We start from the raw sequence: 16,538 nt of genomic DNA on the forward strand, positions 1-16,538 counted from the left end.
AGCCAGAAACCGGTAAATACGCGGCTCTGAGTACGATAATCTGGCAACCGTGCAGATGGCTCGAGATTTTTCCCCAGTTCGTCAGTCGGGAGTTTTGCCTTTGTAACGGCACTCCATGGTGTATCTCTTTACTACCTGGCTGGTCTATTATTTTCCTCTTTTTCTTTCGTTCTTTTTTCTCTTATTATCCAAAACTTCTGTACTGTTGCTTTTACCTTCCCGGCCTTAATAATTTTTGGTCATGGTCTTGGTCTTTTTCTTTTTTTATTTCTTCCTTTTCCTTATTTCTTATTCCCTTCCCAGATAGGAACAAAAAGGCTGCTCTTTTCTATATTTTTCAGCATCAGTTAATCATGATAATAATTTTGAGGAATTTGTGTGACATGGTGCAGGCAGTTAGGTGTGGAAAGTATGAGAATTTGTCCTTATGGAACTGCTTTCTGATGTTGAGACAAAGAAAGGAGAAAGAGAGGAAATGGGAGGGCTTGATGCCTCACCAGTAGTGGCTTGCACCTGTTTTGGTAGGAGTCTGGTTTCATTCTTGCCATTGCATAAAAAAAAAAAAAAAATAAATAAAAAAAAAAAAAATAATAATAATAATAATAATAATAATAATAAATAAATAAATAAATAAAAAAATCAGATATATGTAGCAATTGCAGAATTTAAGGGTTCAATGAATCACTGTAATTTTCAAAGAAATAACAATATATTGGATTTCTCTACTGTTTTCACTCCATCATCTCTTCCACACTTTTTGCAGCTGCACCTCCATCAAGGATCAAGTCTTCCAGCATCTCCTCAAGACTGACCTGAGGCAATTCCACCGCCTCATCAGCTGCCTCTGACACAGCAGCCACTTTGGTCTCATCACGGTAGATGTTGACATTTGTGCGATATTGTGGGTCCTCCTCCAGATCCTCAAGGAAATCAGTATAATCCCTTTGGGAGGAAAGAAAAACAGTCTTAATAAAGGGGAAGTGAGAATACTTTCATGAGTTATCAATTCAAACCAAATATCTGTACCAGTCACTGACACACACACACACACACACACAGATATATACGATTCTGAATGCTGTCAGCCTATCTGCTTATGTGGAAGCTTTCATATTATGTAGACTTTAACATCAGCACATTATGCACCTGTTCTGGCTGCCAGCATCATCATCCACGGTGAGGTGCTTCAGCTTCCATCGACGGCGAGCATTACGTGTGGCCTTATCAGCAAACACCTTCTTCACCAATACCACATCAGGCACAGTGTCCTCACTCATTTTGTCAATGTTGGAATCATTGACATTGGACATGCGAAGATCAAAGCTGAAATGGGATTAATGATGTCACAGAAAGAAGTATCAAGAACCAACTGAATAGATATCAAAGAAACATCAAAGACAGAGAGCTCTTATGGTTGCTTGTGTATTCAGCTGGCCACAATAGTACTGAGTATGTTCCTGGAATATTATAGAAAATAATTTCATGAGTAATTCAATCTTGTGAAAGTGAGCATTTGAAACCTTTTTGTGGGACTCTACAGCTGTCTGAGACACATATTTTTCTTGAGGGCAATGCTTGAAAATCAGTGAGTGAATGAGTGACAGTGGGAGTGGATGGATGTGCTGTTTGTGCACTCCTGAAACTGCTGATTCGACAATGGCAAGCAGCAGGAGCAGGACTCTGAGAGATGCGTGTTGCGTCTGTGAAGACTTTTCAGGCGATAAGTGGATTGCATGCTGTTTGTGCCCTAAGTGGTGTGCTCATCTGACAGGGGTCAAGCAGGATAATATACCCAAAATAAACTAGGTGTATTCGCCATGCTTACACAAGGCATCTTTAGCAACCAACATTGTGAAAAAATTGGATGAATTTAAGCAAGAATTATCTAAAGAAATATTAGTTGTGAAAGATGAAGTTGAAACTCGGGCACTCAGTGTGAAAGAGAAGTTGGGCGAGGTGGCGGATGTGTTTTGCGCTGACAAGACAGAGTCGGCTGGCGCCAGCTGGGCTGATGTAGCAAAACGGAGGAGGAAAAAGCATCTCCTTGTCGTGAAGGCCTCTGATCAAGATATATAGGCTACCGAGATGAAAATGAAGTTTCCCAGGCATTACAAGGCATTCAGATTACTGATCCAAGATTCACGAATGGAGGTAACATTGTTATGAACTATGATGATGAGAATATAAGGAATGAAGCAGCTCAGAAATTAGAAACTGTAGTGCAAGTTAGCACAAAAAGTGTAGGAAAGTTAAGGCCAAAGATCATGCTCTGCAATGTGCATAAGGAGGAGACCGGGGATAAGATAATTGATTTATTGTTAAACATGAATGAGTTCCTACACTCAATTCCAGGAGTTGAGGGGAAAATTGAGAAGATATCCAATAAGCCTGCTGCTGGTGGCACAATGCATTATATTTTGAAATGTGACCAAACTGTTAGAGAGCTGATCCATAAGCCTCATGACAAAATAAAACTAGAATGGGGAGTGTATACTGTGAGAGATAGACACCACGCAATCATATGTTATCATTGTCAAAGATATGGCCATCTTTAGGTCAGCTGTACTGCCAAGAACTATGGAGAAGCCCCAAAATGTTTCAAATGTGCCGGGGATCATAAATCAAAGGAGTGCTGCATCGTTGAGAAGAAATGCATAAATTGTATGAGGTACAAGAAGCCTGAAATCAACCACTCGGCGAATGACCAGTGTTGTGTAGTTCTACAGACCGAAATTGAGAGAATTCGTATCATCTTTATGGTGCGCGAGAGGGTTAACTTTCCCACATTTCATCATTTAACTACTTCACAAGTAAAGGAAATGACTATAAATTTCTGGGTGGAATGAATGACAATCACCATGATTCAGGTCAACCAATGCATCTACATGTTCATTGCTGGGCATGCTAACTAGACTATCAGAGGTAACAAAGGTTTTCCTCACCCCATAACAGTATCTCCAGGGGCGAGCAGGTGACCCAGGTGCGTCCTGCAGAAGATCATGTTGTCTGTGCCCAGTTCACTGCTCCGCTGCACCCACACTTCTGCCACTTGATGCTGTTACACCCACCCACACAGTAATACAACATTACCAACAAAATAAAAGAATATATAGAAGTAAATGATATGTAAGAAATTGGTTCTAATTAGAATTATGAACATTATGAATTTAGAAATGTAAAAATAATACAACTGTGAGAATATTTTTTCCACAACAGCAGTGGACAGTATTGCAACCAATGAGGCCAAACATTTGTCCAAAGGCTGCTACAATGCAAGACTGAAGCATTGAATTTAGTCCTACTTGACTTTAAATGAGGTTGCTTGTTCATACCCCATAATTCTTTTTAATCATCTTATGGTTTGTCTCATTTTATTTATATATGTGGTAGAATTAAAGGAAGGACAGGTACTACTAGCACTTTGTTTTGTGGTCTTTGTTTATTTGGGTGGTGATAAGAGAATTGAAAGCCAGTAGGGGAGTTAGGTCTAAGATTGAAGCTTGAAAGGGAGAGGTACAGAGCAAAAAAAATTCTCCAATCAGTCAAGGCCACAACACTATGGGCCAATTAAATCATATGGCAGGCCAGACATGGCCCCAAGGACATAGTTTGGAGATCCCTGCTGCAGAGGAATGTGGATGAATTTGACAGGGTGTGTAAGAAGAGAAAGTTGAAAGTAAATATTGGTAAGAGCAAGGTTATGATCTTTGAGAAGGCAAAACCCCAGATTATTGAGAAGTTAGAGTAGAAATAACAACAAGTGAAGTTTAAGATTTGATTGGGAGAAGAGAGGATGCAAAAAGTAATTGAATCTAAGTGCTTAGGAACAGTTCTAGTTAGCATGGAGGGAAGTAAGGAAGAGAGCAGTGAAGGGCTTTGGAGAGTTATGAAAGGTAGAAATGTGGGAATGAGGGTAAAGAAGGGTATAAGAAATAGCATTATCTTCTCACCTGTGTCACATGCATCAGAGACATGAATGTGGAATGTAGTGCAGCAATCAAGAATATGCACAGTGGAGATGAACTATAGAAGAGGTACATGTGGTAAGTCAGGATGAGATGGAGGGAGCAATGAATGCATGTATGGGAGGATGTAACAGTGAAGGGAGCAGATTGTGAAGTGGCTGAATGGGTGAAATGTGGTGCTCTGAGATGGTTTGGATACCTGATGAGAATGGAAAAGAGTATGTGAAAGCAGAATTGAGGGAGGGGAAGTGAGAGGAAGACCACCGATGAAATGGAGAAGTGTTGGAAAGAAATGGTAGGAAAGAGATTTGGTGTGCTGAAAAGGAATGCTAAAACAGGGAAAGTTGGAGATGCTTCTGCTGTGGGGAGTCCCCTGAAGGAAGTTCATGTGTGGGAACAAGGCATCAGATATATAGACTGATGATAGATACAGAAATAGATGAATAAGTAAACAAAAGCTTGAACTGAAAGAATATCAAGAGTCTTACCTTGTGTGAGATTTGTCCCTGTCCAGTGAAGTGTTTGACATCTGCCTCATTGGTGTCCATCACAATAAATTCTGTCAGGTTTCTGGAGGAACACAGGGTACCGAAAGGGTTCCGCCAATAAACAGAGCTGCTGATTTCAGCAACTGCACAGAAGGGAAAATAGTTTTTCATAATTATGTTGTGTGAATAATTTGTACTAAAATCTAAATTCCACAGACTAAATACACGTACATAGAAAATTGAGCAAAGTCTCCTTGTTCTTTCCTCTTTTCCTCACTATAGGCAAGCAGAGGTTTGAACAGAACAACACAAGTAAAGCACTTCGCGGAGAAAAACAAAAAGTGGACCCAAGTAAACAGGTTTGGCTGCCATTCACATACCATTTATCTATTTAATACTTTGACTGTAGCCTCCAAATATAAAGCATTGCACCCACCCACACCCACACCATATGAAGCTTACACTGGGCTGTGGAAGGATCAATCACACTGATGTTGTTGGTGATGCGCTGCACAACACAGACCTGCCCAATGCCGCCAAGCTGGTGTGCCAGTTTCTTGGGAAGACAGATAACACTGTCCTTGCACACTGGTACAATGTCCACACTGCAAAACAAAGAGTGATAAAAGTTGCAGTGGAGGATTTCTAAGAAGGGTTTCATAGCACTGAGGTGGTATAGACACATGGTAGGCAAGGGAAGAAAAGGCCACTGAGAGACCAAGAAGAAAGCCAGTTGTTGAGAGAAGATCCAAAGGGAGGATTATTGTAAGGAAAGTGAGAATAAAGAAATTTACAATAAAAGATAAAGATGATGGGATGGGATGACAAATACTCATCAGGGCAGCTGATCCAACATAAGTGAAAAATTATGTTGACCAACAATAAAATAATTGTAAATATTGCAAAAACACAAATGCATACCTTTTAAATAAATATGGAAATTTCTAAACATCATTATCTGGGAAATTCACAGATATTTAAGAGTGAGTTTGCAGATGTAACAATCTACGAGATAAAACATATGAAAAGATACCCATCTTTAAATCTAGTAGGTAAGTACATGTTTACCTAAATGTAAGTTTGTAATTATAGCAGTTAGAGTGGATGTCGTGGGAGATGAGCTTCTTGGAGTGGGTCCAGCGACAGGGAACAACTGAACTGAAGAAGTCCACCAAATGACGTGCACCTTGTTCATTGGAAAAGTAGAAATCAAGTCCTTCTGCAAGATAAAGTTATGGACAAAGTGTTAGTGTTAAAAGACATGATTATTATGATAATTGGAAAAGTATTAATCAAGTCGATTTGGAAGTAGTTGTACATAAAGATTCAAGACTTTCTGCATACATAACCTTTTTCAAACAAAATGTATATATTGTTTATATGTGTTATTATCCCTTATCCACCTTACCATGTACAGGTTTGATGCCCAGTGCTTTCCCGTGGGCATTGTGACGCATGATCAACTGCTCCAGGTAGTAAAATGTCCGTTTATGGTCAGCTTTCTGACGTACCTGCAAGTGTTTATTATTTGTATTTGAAAAGTGATGCAACATTTGCTTGAAACAAACATAACAAGTTGCAATTTACATGTGTGAAAAATTAAACAAAATAATTAAAACTGACTCATTATCCGTGGCTTCACAAAATATAAGATTTGGTTAACAACAGGTAAGTCCTTGTGCATCAACTTTTTATCCATAAAGCACACAATTTACTTAGCCACTTTTAAATTAATTAATTATCTAAAATTCCATATCCACGATAAAGTCCAAGTAAACTTTTTTTACCTCTATAATGTACTGCAGTGAATGAACCCGGTAGCAACGATGGGCCAAATTTGTGCCATGATATAAATCCCCAAAAATAGATGTTACATAATCTGATCACAAATGCTTTGATATATATTATGAAATGGTTTGTGTGAGGGGTGATTTTTTCTCAGTTTTCTCGCTTGGAGGGACCATTAACCCGGTAGCAGCGGGGATCATGTTTCTTAATGGTCCCCCCAAGCGAGAAAAATGAGAAAAAATCACCCTGCACACAAACCATTTCATAATATATATCAAAGCATTTGTGATCAGATTGTGTATCATCTATTTTGGGGGGTAAATATCACGGGACAAATTTGGCCTGTCGCTGCTACTGGGTTAAGAAACATAATCCCTGCTGCTACCGGGATAAATTCTAGGTTTATGTGTGTGCTAAGATATTTTGGGCAATTTTCATTTTGGAAGTTTGCAAGTAACTCCAACAATGTCTGGCAATGTTGCTGACCTCACAATAAGTAGGCAGCAACAACAACTTGTCCTTTGAGAATCCCAATTTCATCATTCCCATGTTTTCTCATATTTTTTGAGGGGGCCCTTGATCAATCTTTCCCAATGAAACTAGAGGGTACACCAAATACACAAATTTAGGAGAAACAATGCTGTCAACACTACATAATCCATGGTGAATGAGGTGAGGTTTAGGTGTTGTCAGTGAGAGACCCACCTGCACCACAGCCCGCCAGTAATCCTTGGCTTCAACACGATGACAGTCATCACACATCTGACCTGCTATCACATACTCCACAATGAAGTCTTGCTGCAACACTGCCCCAGCCTGAATCTCTTTCTGCACCACCAGCTTCACCTGTAGGCAGAAAAACAACATTGCATATCCTCTCATAATATTGAACACAGACAGAGAACCAGCATAATGAAAGAAAAGAATATAGATGACTATGTTTTAACACCAGCTTTAAATAAATACACATGCAAAAGATTGCTTGCCGAGATAAGGGACATGGTACCATGCCACACTGTAACATGAAAGTGTTAAAGAGATAAGATACACCTTCCATGATTTCAAATTATTAAAATGAATGAAGTATTTATGCAGCAGTCTGATATGATAGTTAAGAATATGGATGGGTCACTAAAGCATATACCATTTTTCATACCATTCTCAATGCTGTGTGTTGGAGACGATGGACAATTTTACCAACAGCAATACTAAATTGGGCCTATTAGCTTGACTCGAGAGTAGCAACCATGAACAAATAAAAACTTAAATACCTGAGCTAATATAAAATTAATAAATATGAAGCAATTAATCTCTCAACCATCAATGTCAGGTTTTATAATCTTTACACTAGAAATACACATACATACTTGAATCACTGGGTATATAAATGTGTCTTTCTGTAAAATTATGAAGGCATTCAGTATTGGCATGTATAATATGGTGGCGAGAAATTTACAATTAATCATTACCGGTACATAGCTCACCTTGATACGCTTTGAGTGTGGCTCAGTCCACACAAACCCAGCATCTACCAGTCGCACCTTGTTAAGACCTTTCATCTTCTTGAGGCAGAGTTTCAACAGGTCTTTGGACTCGAGGGCTGCTGGCACCCAGGTGGCTGGTGGGTCTAGGTATCTCTCACAGCCTCGGCAGAAGTACAGTGTGTGTTGCTTGGGGATGCCCTCTGAGATGTCATTACGTGCACGTATGCAAGCAATGCAGCGGTTGGTTGGGTTGGGCTGGATCTGTGCACCACAGTCACAACACAGACTGAAACAAATGTAGCATTAAATTAAGTGCCATTCAACTCTGAACCAAGACACATAAGGAACCTAATCAAAGTCATGCATGGCACCTCATTGAGTCCATCTGCAGTGGCATATGACTGACTAGTCAACAGAACATTTTTATGCCTGTTTTCAAATCATACATGCTGGAAACTTACTAAAATTTGCCCCCACATATAACTAGTCACAAGAGGACACAGCCTGAACCTCAAGGTCAAATTCAAGACCAAAGAGAAGAAACTTTGGTATCATTTAACAAGTGTGCCAATATCAGGGTGACAAACACCTGTGTGCTTATGAAGTTCTGTGTGGATATACAACACGCAGCCATATTGCTTTTCTGTCGCAAATTACTTATTCAAAAGATAGATTTTTTTTATATAATTAAAATAAATGTTTGCAGTCTCCCCCCTCCCCATTTGATTAGAAATAAGTTATTTTGGGGATCGAGGGAGGTACAGCCCCCAGTTAGGTTAGGTTAGTTTTAGTTTAACCAATAAAGGACAAGTGTCCCACAGGCGGAAATACTGGTGGGTTATGTTAAAAGACGAGCGTCCCTAATGCAGACGCCTTCGTTTTCTTTGCTTTCCATTAAAAAATATAATGATTTGTGACAGAAACGGTTAGCAGATTATTTCAAAACAAACCAAAAACTACAAAACAAGAAATAGTTGTTTCCCAGTACGAGACGGGTGCATGTAAAATTTTACCGAAACTTCTTTGATAACAGGGTCATAAATAAGTCCATATAAGTAGGATAGCCTAGGTGAAAGTGCCATTTGTAGCCCCTGTGTCATCACCTTAATCAACGACAACTTTGAGAGATGACAGAAGACAGAGTAGAGGCACCCTAACAAGTACTCAGCTCCCTCGCCTCTTGACAGTCACTAAGTCGTAACATAACCGATTATGGCTATTAATTAGTGTTTGTACGAAAAGATAAATTGTGTGTGATAAATGTTCAGTGAGTTGGAAATAACTGTTGGATATTTAATTGTGATACCGTACGATAACGAAAATATCAGACATATGAAAACTGAACCAATGGATATTTGAGATACTATTCATGAAAGCAATTAAGACTCATTCACTCACTACGATGTTTGAGAATAAGCGTAGGTGCAGGAGAACAGACCCCACGGCACCATACTTACATCACTCCTGCTACGGGCTGCTGGGGGCTGATGTACTCCATGACGCCCCTTGCCACGCTCCCCTGGTATGCTTCTGGTGGCTGGATACAACACTCCTCCACGTTCCCTCTCTCTCTCCCTTTTAGTGGTGGCGATGAAGGGCTCTCACAGTGCCCTTTGAGGTGAGCACATGTGTCCCAGCTGGCCTCGTGTTTTCTTCTTTTGGTCTCGATCTCGATCTTGATGTCACAGATTACTTGGGATTTTTCCTATATCAGGCCTTTATAACGGCAACTCCTATGAAAAGAAAAAAAGAAACATGATTGATTGATTGAAGTTTATTGTTGCAAAGAGAATTACTACAAGGGAGGTGAGAGGTCATGCCATCCCATCCCCAGGAAAAAAAAAACCATTGCACAAGATGAAGACAATATATATCTTACGTCCTTCTCTACATCTTGCACGCCAGATCCACTCTCTTCCAGTCCTCTCAGCAAACATATCCATTTCACGTCCCATCTCACTCATAAACACTTGCATCATTACCTATCGTTCTCTCTCTCTCTCTCTTATACTTATCACATTCATCACGACATGCTTAAGGCCTACAGTCTCATCCACATCAAGATCCACACCCCTGTCACACATTAGCACACTTAACTGCGGTAAGGGGGCTTCGTGGTGCAGTGGTTAGCACACTCGGCTCACACTCGAGAGAGCCCGGGTTCGATTCCCGGGCGGAGTGGAAAAATTTGGGCGGCTTTTCCGATACCCTACGCCCCTTTCCACCCAGCAGTGAATGGATACCAGGTATTAATCGGGGGTTGTGTGTTGTGTCCCGTCTCCTGGGGTCTCTTCCCTTCTCCTATAATTCCTTCCCCTTCTGTCTCTCTCCGGCATAAGACCACAGATGTTGCGCCGACTAAACGAAACATTCCATTATTGCCGCGGTACTCAGACCATCTATAGTTTCTTGCATTCACATCAAGACACTCTTCCCTAGCTCGGAAAAGATCACCTCCCAGGCTTCCCTCATACTTTGGGGCTTTATTCTCCTTATAGGGATACCTGTTTGTATACAATTTAAGAGTTCAATTTCTTCATTTTCCTTTGATTTATCCCATTTTTTATTATCATTTTGTATCCATTCCCAGCTTGCTTGAGGGGCCTGGATGGTGTTCGGCTCCAGCCCGTCATGGCGCAGGCAAGTGTTTATAGTGGCGCCCTCTTCTCTATACTTCATCTTTGACCTATTTACTATCACCATCTTACTTTAGCCACGTATAATTACATCTGACTCCAAAATCTCTTCCATATTCAACAACCACATTTAACAAACTTGGAAGTCCATCTGCAAACTCACTCATAATTATTACATCTATTCATAAGAGAGAGAGAGAGAGAGAGAGAGAGAGAGAGAGAGAGAGAGAGAGAGAGAGAGAGAGAGAGAGAGAGAGAGAGAGAGATTAATACAAAGATGCCAGATCATACAAATCCTATGGTCCAGACTACAGGAGACATGTCATTAAATCTCGGCGTCTCAGGTGTTAGAGGGCTGGTGAACAGGCAGAACATAGCGTCCGCACTACACTCTCAGGGCCGTACCGAGGGGGGGGGGGGGGGTAAGTAAGTCGGACGGACCACCCCTCCAGTCTGCTAAAAGGTCCATTTTCTAAAAAGTAAAAAAAAAAAAAAAAAAAAAGAGGGGGGTGGACTTTTCTATTGCATTTCTCAAGATATAGGATAGAGTTTACTTCTTGTCATTCTTATTCCATTTGATTGCCTTTATAACTAAATAAACAGCAGGAAAATGCGACCAGAAATGTCAAATTTTCAAAACCCCGAACCCCCCAGGTGATCAGGCTCGTTTCGCTCGCCACTCGCCCCTCTTCAAGTGGCTACAAGGGTTCACTTTTATTGGAAAAAGATCATCCCCTTTAATAGCTCTGGGTACGGTCCTATCCCTCTCTACCTGTTTTGTCTTTTTTAATAATAATAATAATAATAATAATAATAATAATAATAATAATAATAATAATAATAATAATAATAATAATAATAATAATAATAATAATAATAATAATAATAATAATAATAATAATAATAATAATAATACAGGAACACGGTGATTCACATAAACATGGACCATGTGGCCAATAAGTGCAGAAAATACTTGATCTTCACATCAAGACGAAACAAAAGGCATCTTGATTAAGGCCACTGAGGTGCTTTGCGTCAGTAGTGTAATAAGAAATCCCTAAACAGAAAAGGTGTGACAAAAATTCATAGCGCCCTCTTCATTTACATAAATTTTATTTTCCGGTTTCTATCACACACACACACACACACACACACACACACACACACACACACACACATATATATATATATATATATATATATATATATATATATATATATATATATATATATATATATATATATATATATATATATTAGGCAACATCTCTTAATGTTATATTTTTTACAATAACCTTTCTATCTATCTCTATCTATCTATCAATCTATCTATCGTTTTTTTCACTCGAATTTAAGACGCAAAACAATAATTCGACGAAATCATTTGATGTTTCCGGACAGCACACTGACACAAATATATCAGCTTAAAAGTGTGCAATGGCTGAATGTAGCCAATGCAATGTATTTTAATACTTTGCAATACCTTCAGCCAGTGTATACAGTGTGTATGTAGTGGGAGGGCAACAATTACTTTTTCTCAGTTGAACAGCTGATTTCAATGTCAGCAAAAATAGAGGTATTCTATATAATTATTATTGAAATAACATATAAGCATATCTATGTACGTAGGTTGAGCTCCCACACCACACCACAAGGACAGCTCGCCACAGCCCAGTAGCAGTTTACGGGTTAAGGCGGTGTTGCACACAGGACTGAAATGATTGACTATCAATAAATTCTTGGGGGATGGTTTTGTCCCGTCCCGTCGGGGGAGACGTGCCGAGAACAGCGCGGCGCCCTGATCTGAAGCTGCTGAGTACGGCTTCCTTCCAGGTGCACACACACTGGAGTTTAAAGTTGTGCTGCCGGAGTGAGTGGACGGCAGAGGGCCGCGGCAGACCACTGTATTATCTCCTAATACTAATGCTCTCTGCATGGTCCATTAAGGGGATTTCAGTACTTACATGTATTATGCAACGAAAGTAATTCCTATTACATTACACAAAACAGTCGAGGACTCCCCGACCTTGACCTACTAACACGTCCTTGACACGCTTACAGCAGCGCAGCCTTTGGAGGGAAGCCAGTAGCGTCGTGCCTCGGCCAACGCTGCGTCGCAATACGTTATTAGCTGATCCCTAACACAACGGACGTCACTCGATCGGCAATGATAATTTAGTGGCCATACGTAGAGATTCCCTCTCTCTCTCTCTCTCTCTCTCTCTCTCTCTCTCTCTCTCTCTCTCTCTCTCTCTCTCTCTCTCTCTCCATATTGCATGGCAGACAAGTTACATTTAGGTTTTGAAGTAGCAAAATAATACTTCAGATAATTTAGGGTAAAGGCAAAATTTAGGACATTCTCTATAGCTGCGAGTGGTCTGGTGCTCATGTCTCATTGGTGCTTGGGGTCATATTCTTAAATATTTCGGCGCCCAGGCTCACATATTTGACAAGGCTTTCATGGGAGTTTTGGGCATTTCCAAGGGTAGTTTTATGCTCCTGATGGCAGTTTGAGTCTTCTTCTGTACCAGCAACCTAAAAAAAAAAAAAAAACCCCACCCACTAGAATCCGATTGATCTCCGTTTTGGCCTCTGGAAATAGTTCATGTTAGAGGCGGAAGCGTCAACAGACCAGTGTCCCGTGGTGGGTAAGAGTACCCCGAGACATATGGTAAGTGTGACATTCGTAAATGTATCGTACGTCTAGTGATTTTTCGATTTTTCATTACATATCTAAGCCTACATGATCACTGCTGTATCATGACGTATGGGTACGTCAATTTTTCATTTGTAGACATGACCGTCATACAATTATTATGGCATAACGTACATACACATGCCTTATATTCAACTATAGATCACAAGGTTTATAAAGTTCAATATATAGCGCTTATTTACATCATCCTGCGCCCGTACAGTTACAATATCCATACTTGCACTACCGTAAACATAGATGCGCGTGTCCCGGCCTTCTCATGGATATTCAATTTTAAAAAAAAATGATGAAAGCCAATGGACAACATGATAACGATGATAACATGTAGTAAATAGTCTTCTCACCTTATTTGCATTTGGAATTTGCACACATTTCCCACACATATCTGAGCAGGCGATGTGAAATGATCTAAAAGGTACGGATCACACACACACAAAAAAAAGAGACGTTTCTTAACAATATAGTTCTATTCATAATAAATGATGCCCCAATACATCACTACAAAAGCACTTTCGGCTCTCTATTTAGTCAAGTTTCTGAAAAAAAATAACAGTAAAGCGAGAGTCAAAAACACCCTCGTTGTGGACATAAAAGCTACCTACTTGATGGAAGATCTCTCGGAAGCTTTGACAGCCCAAAACTTACTTTTGTTATTGCTTTAGCACAAATTGCACTAAGTGTTTGATGGAAGATCATTTGGAAGCGCTGAATGAAGGTTAAACTAGGAAGACAGCGGTAAGGGAAGAGAAGAATTGAAGACGAGGTAGCTACACGGGAAAGGAGGAGCTAGAAAGACAGCGGTACTCAAGGCGGTATTAATAAGAAGACGCTGGGCACTGGAGAAGTAGGAAAGACATTGGGCCACAGCAGGGCCATACTGATACTCGAGGGGGACAGCGGCGCCCTTGGGAAGACATTGACTGGTCACTGAACATGGGGGAAAGCAGGAGTAGTCATGGGAATAGAGGAAGACACTCTAGGTCAGTGGCACTGGAGGACACACAACCCCTTCGAAAAAAAAAGAAGTTGCTGTTGATGCGACGCCCTTGCCAGCATGGATATCCTTCCACCGCCCTCGTGTCCCTTCTGCATGCTGTGGTGTTGCGATCTCTCCAGACGCCAGCAATGTCTTGTAATGTTTCGAATTCCTTTTACTGACTTTTCCTTCCTCAGCTACGGTGTTGCGTTGGCGGGTGTAAGGCACATGACGCGTGACACATGACAGTTGCTGCAGTGAACCAACCCTCGTGGTAACCCTTTAGTTGATTCTTCTAAAATGATATCTGTGGAAGAAACATGCATAAATTAATGGAATTATACGAGTATATCATGTGTTCTCTTAAAGCAAAGCAATAAAAGAAAACTGGTACTTGATTCATTCCTAATTTTAAAGTTATAATAAATCCTTAACAAAGATCGTTGTTTGTCGTGAAATATTGACATATGATATACAGAAACATTACTATAATCAGTATATATTTCATTCTAATATAATCCACTACTGCGACAAGTTGAAAATATGTCTCCTTTATCTTGTCTGTTTGTGAATCTTCTATTTCCACCTTTTACGATTTGGTGTTATTAGATAATATGACGAAGTAAATGCCCTCCCCTGCAGCTGCTTCGATAAAGATTATTTGCCAACTTGTCTTGGGATCCCGATTGTCACGGTCTTCGCCAATGGAATAATCCCTTTAATAACCACCAGTCGCACTAAATACATTTGGCACCAACAAAATTAATTACATGTGTGTGTGTGTGTGTGTGTGTGTGTGTGTGCGCGTGTGTCGTGTGTGGGTGGGTGTGGGAGAGAGAGAGAGAGAGAGAGAGAGAGAGAGAGAGAGAGAGAGAGAGAAAATCCCCACTTTTCACTAACCTGATGGTCAGATGAGAGGAGTTCAAGCTGGACGGGAGGAGCGGGGGAAGGGGAGAGAGGGATGGCTCCGGGCTTGGTTAATCCTGGTCACTGCTGATATAGAGGATCAAGACACAGCGCCTCGGAGTCCACATCGGTTAGGTACAAGACATCGGAAATATTTAGGCCACCACCACCACCACCTCCTCCACCCATGGAATCCCCCGCTTGGTCCTGCATGGCAAGAAGTGACTTTTTGGCTATCTCCTGAACCTCCTGCGTGGGGGAGTCACGAGTTGCGGAGGTGGAGGTTCCCTGCGAGGCGGCGGGAGGTGTGTGGGTGTTCATATTGATTGCGAGGAACGGACAGACCTCGACGCTGGCGGGAAGGCGACTGGCACCGGGCCCCGAGCGAGTGGTGGCGGTGGTGGTGGTGCCTTGGTGATCGTGGGGGTGGTCCCGCGCGAGGGAGGAAGCCTGTGTGCCAAGTAACGTCACGCCCCCCCTCGGAGACCCCTATAATAATTCTTTGCGGGGGTAAGAAACTTTTTATGGTAGAGAGCTCAAGGAGTATGAAAATAGTCTAAATATATGCTGTTTTTTTCAGGAAAAGAGTGAGTTGTCAAGAAGAAAATTAATTGGTGGCATATTCACAAGTCATTTGACTCTGAGTAGATGACATGTTCTGTCCCCTACACGTCATTTGGGTAATAAAAGGCCAACAGGCTGCCCACTTAACTCATGTAATAGAAGTTGGATATCTGAAAATTTTCTCTTTCGACAGAGCTAGAAAACGAAGCAACTTACAGCCTGAAGAGTGATCAATCAACCAAATCGGGCATACTCCGGGAGAGGGAGGGGAGGAGCACAACCTAGCCCGCCCTAGGACGCCTACCCCGGGGACCAATCCAAGCAAGTCCCCAAGCAGGGCCCTTTCCCATACTATGCCCTCATGGCAGGATCCATGAACTTTGTGGGTGTCCCCTTGGCCTCTTCCACTCGGAATTGGATAGCAGCGCCTCCAGAAAGCAGATTATGGTGATGTAATTAATTACATTACTTCCGGGACAGGCGGAAAGGTGGACCAGTAGGAGTTAGAGCACAAGACCACAACGAAAATTTCTTTGTAAGAAAATTTAAATCAGAGTGGTGTACCGAATAAACAGACGTATTAAAAGTCCAACGGATCACCACCACAGACTTACATGTAAGTCTGTGATCTCGACCCTAAGGTCAGTAAGAATTCGTAGGCCTAAACTGCATCTAAACTACGTACACAATTCCAATTCCATCAGGATGTGTACTATATATATATATATATATATATATATATATATATATATATATATATATATATATATATATATATATATATATATATATATGTGTCATCTGATCAATTCAAAATAGGCAGCGCAAAGATAACTTTCCCCGAAATCACGCAGACTTTGCGGTAAAATTGTACGATTCTAAATTAAAGCAAACATGCTCGAACTAGCATTGTGAGGCGAATAAGCGTTCAGAACATGTGAACAATGGTGCAGTCTTATCAGTATCAATATCAGAATTCGTCGATAATATTCATGAAGGATGATACACTATCTTT

The 16,538-nt window shown here is 40.8% G+C and overlaps 1 protein-coding gene and 1 long non-coding RNA gene across 2 annotated transcripts; both read right to left on the reverse strand.

Moving 5' to 3' along the window:
• Window positions 1-690: 690 nt before the first annotated feature.
• LOC126996411 (60S ribosomal export protein NMD3-like) lies at window positions 691-9,413 on the reverse strand. Its single transcript, XM_050856818.1, has 10 exons — window positions 9,183-9,413; window positions 7,726-8,011; window positions 6,947-7,087; window positions 5,862-5,964; window positions 5,522-5,672; window positions 4,916-5,058; window positions 4,454-4,596; window positions 2,943-3,055; window positions 1,147-1,323; window positions 691-942 (listed from the first exon to the last, which is right to left on the reverse strand). Exons 1-10 carry the CDS (start codon window positions 9,221-9,223, stop codon window positions 732-734), a joined length of 1,509 nt encoding a protein of 502 aa, XP_050712775.1. The 5' UTR covers window positions 9,224-9,413; the 3' UTR covers window positions 691-731.
• A 4,112-nt stretch (window positions 9,414-13,525) lies between these two features.
• Window positions 13,526-16,115, reverse strand: LOC126996412 (uncharacterized). The gene is made up of 2 exons (XR_007751156.1): window positions 14,954-16,115; window positions 13,526-14,360 (listed from the first exon to the last, which is right to left on the reverse strand). It is a non-coding gene; the product is annotated as an uncharacterized LOC126996412 (long non-coding RNA).
• Between the last annotated feature and the right edge of the window lie 423 nt (window positions 16,116-16,538).

The sequence above is a fragment of the Eriocheir sinensis genome, chromosome 10 (assembly GCF_024679095.1).
Source record: "Eriocheir sinensis breed Jianghai 21 chromosome 10, ASM2467909v1, whole genome shotgun sequence".
In the NCBI taxonomy this organism is placed as follows: domain Eukaryota; kingdom Metazoa; phylum Arthropoda; class Malacostraca; order Decapoda; family Varunidae; genus Eriocheir; species Eriocheir sinensis.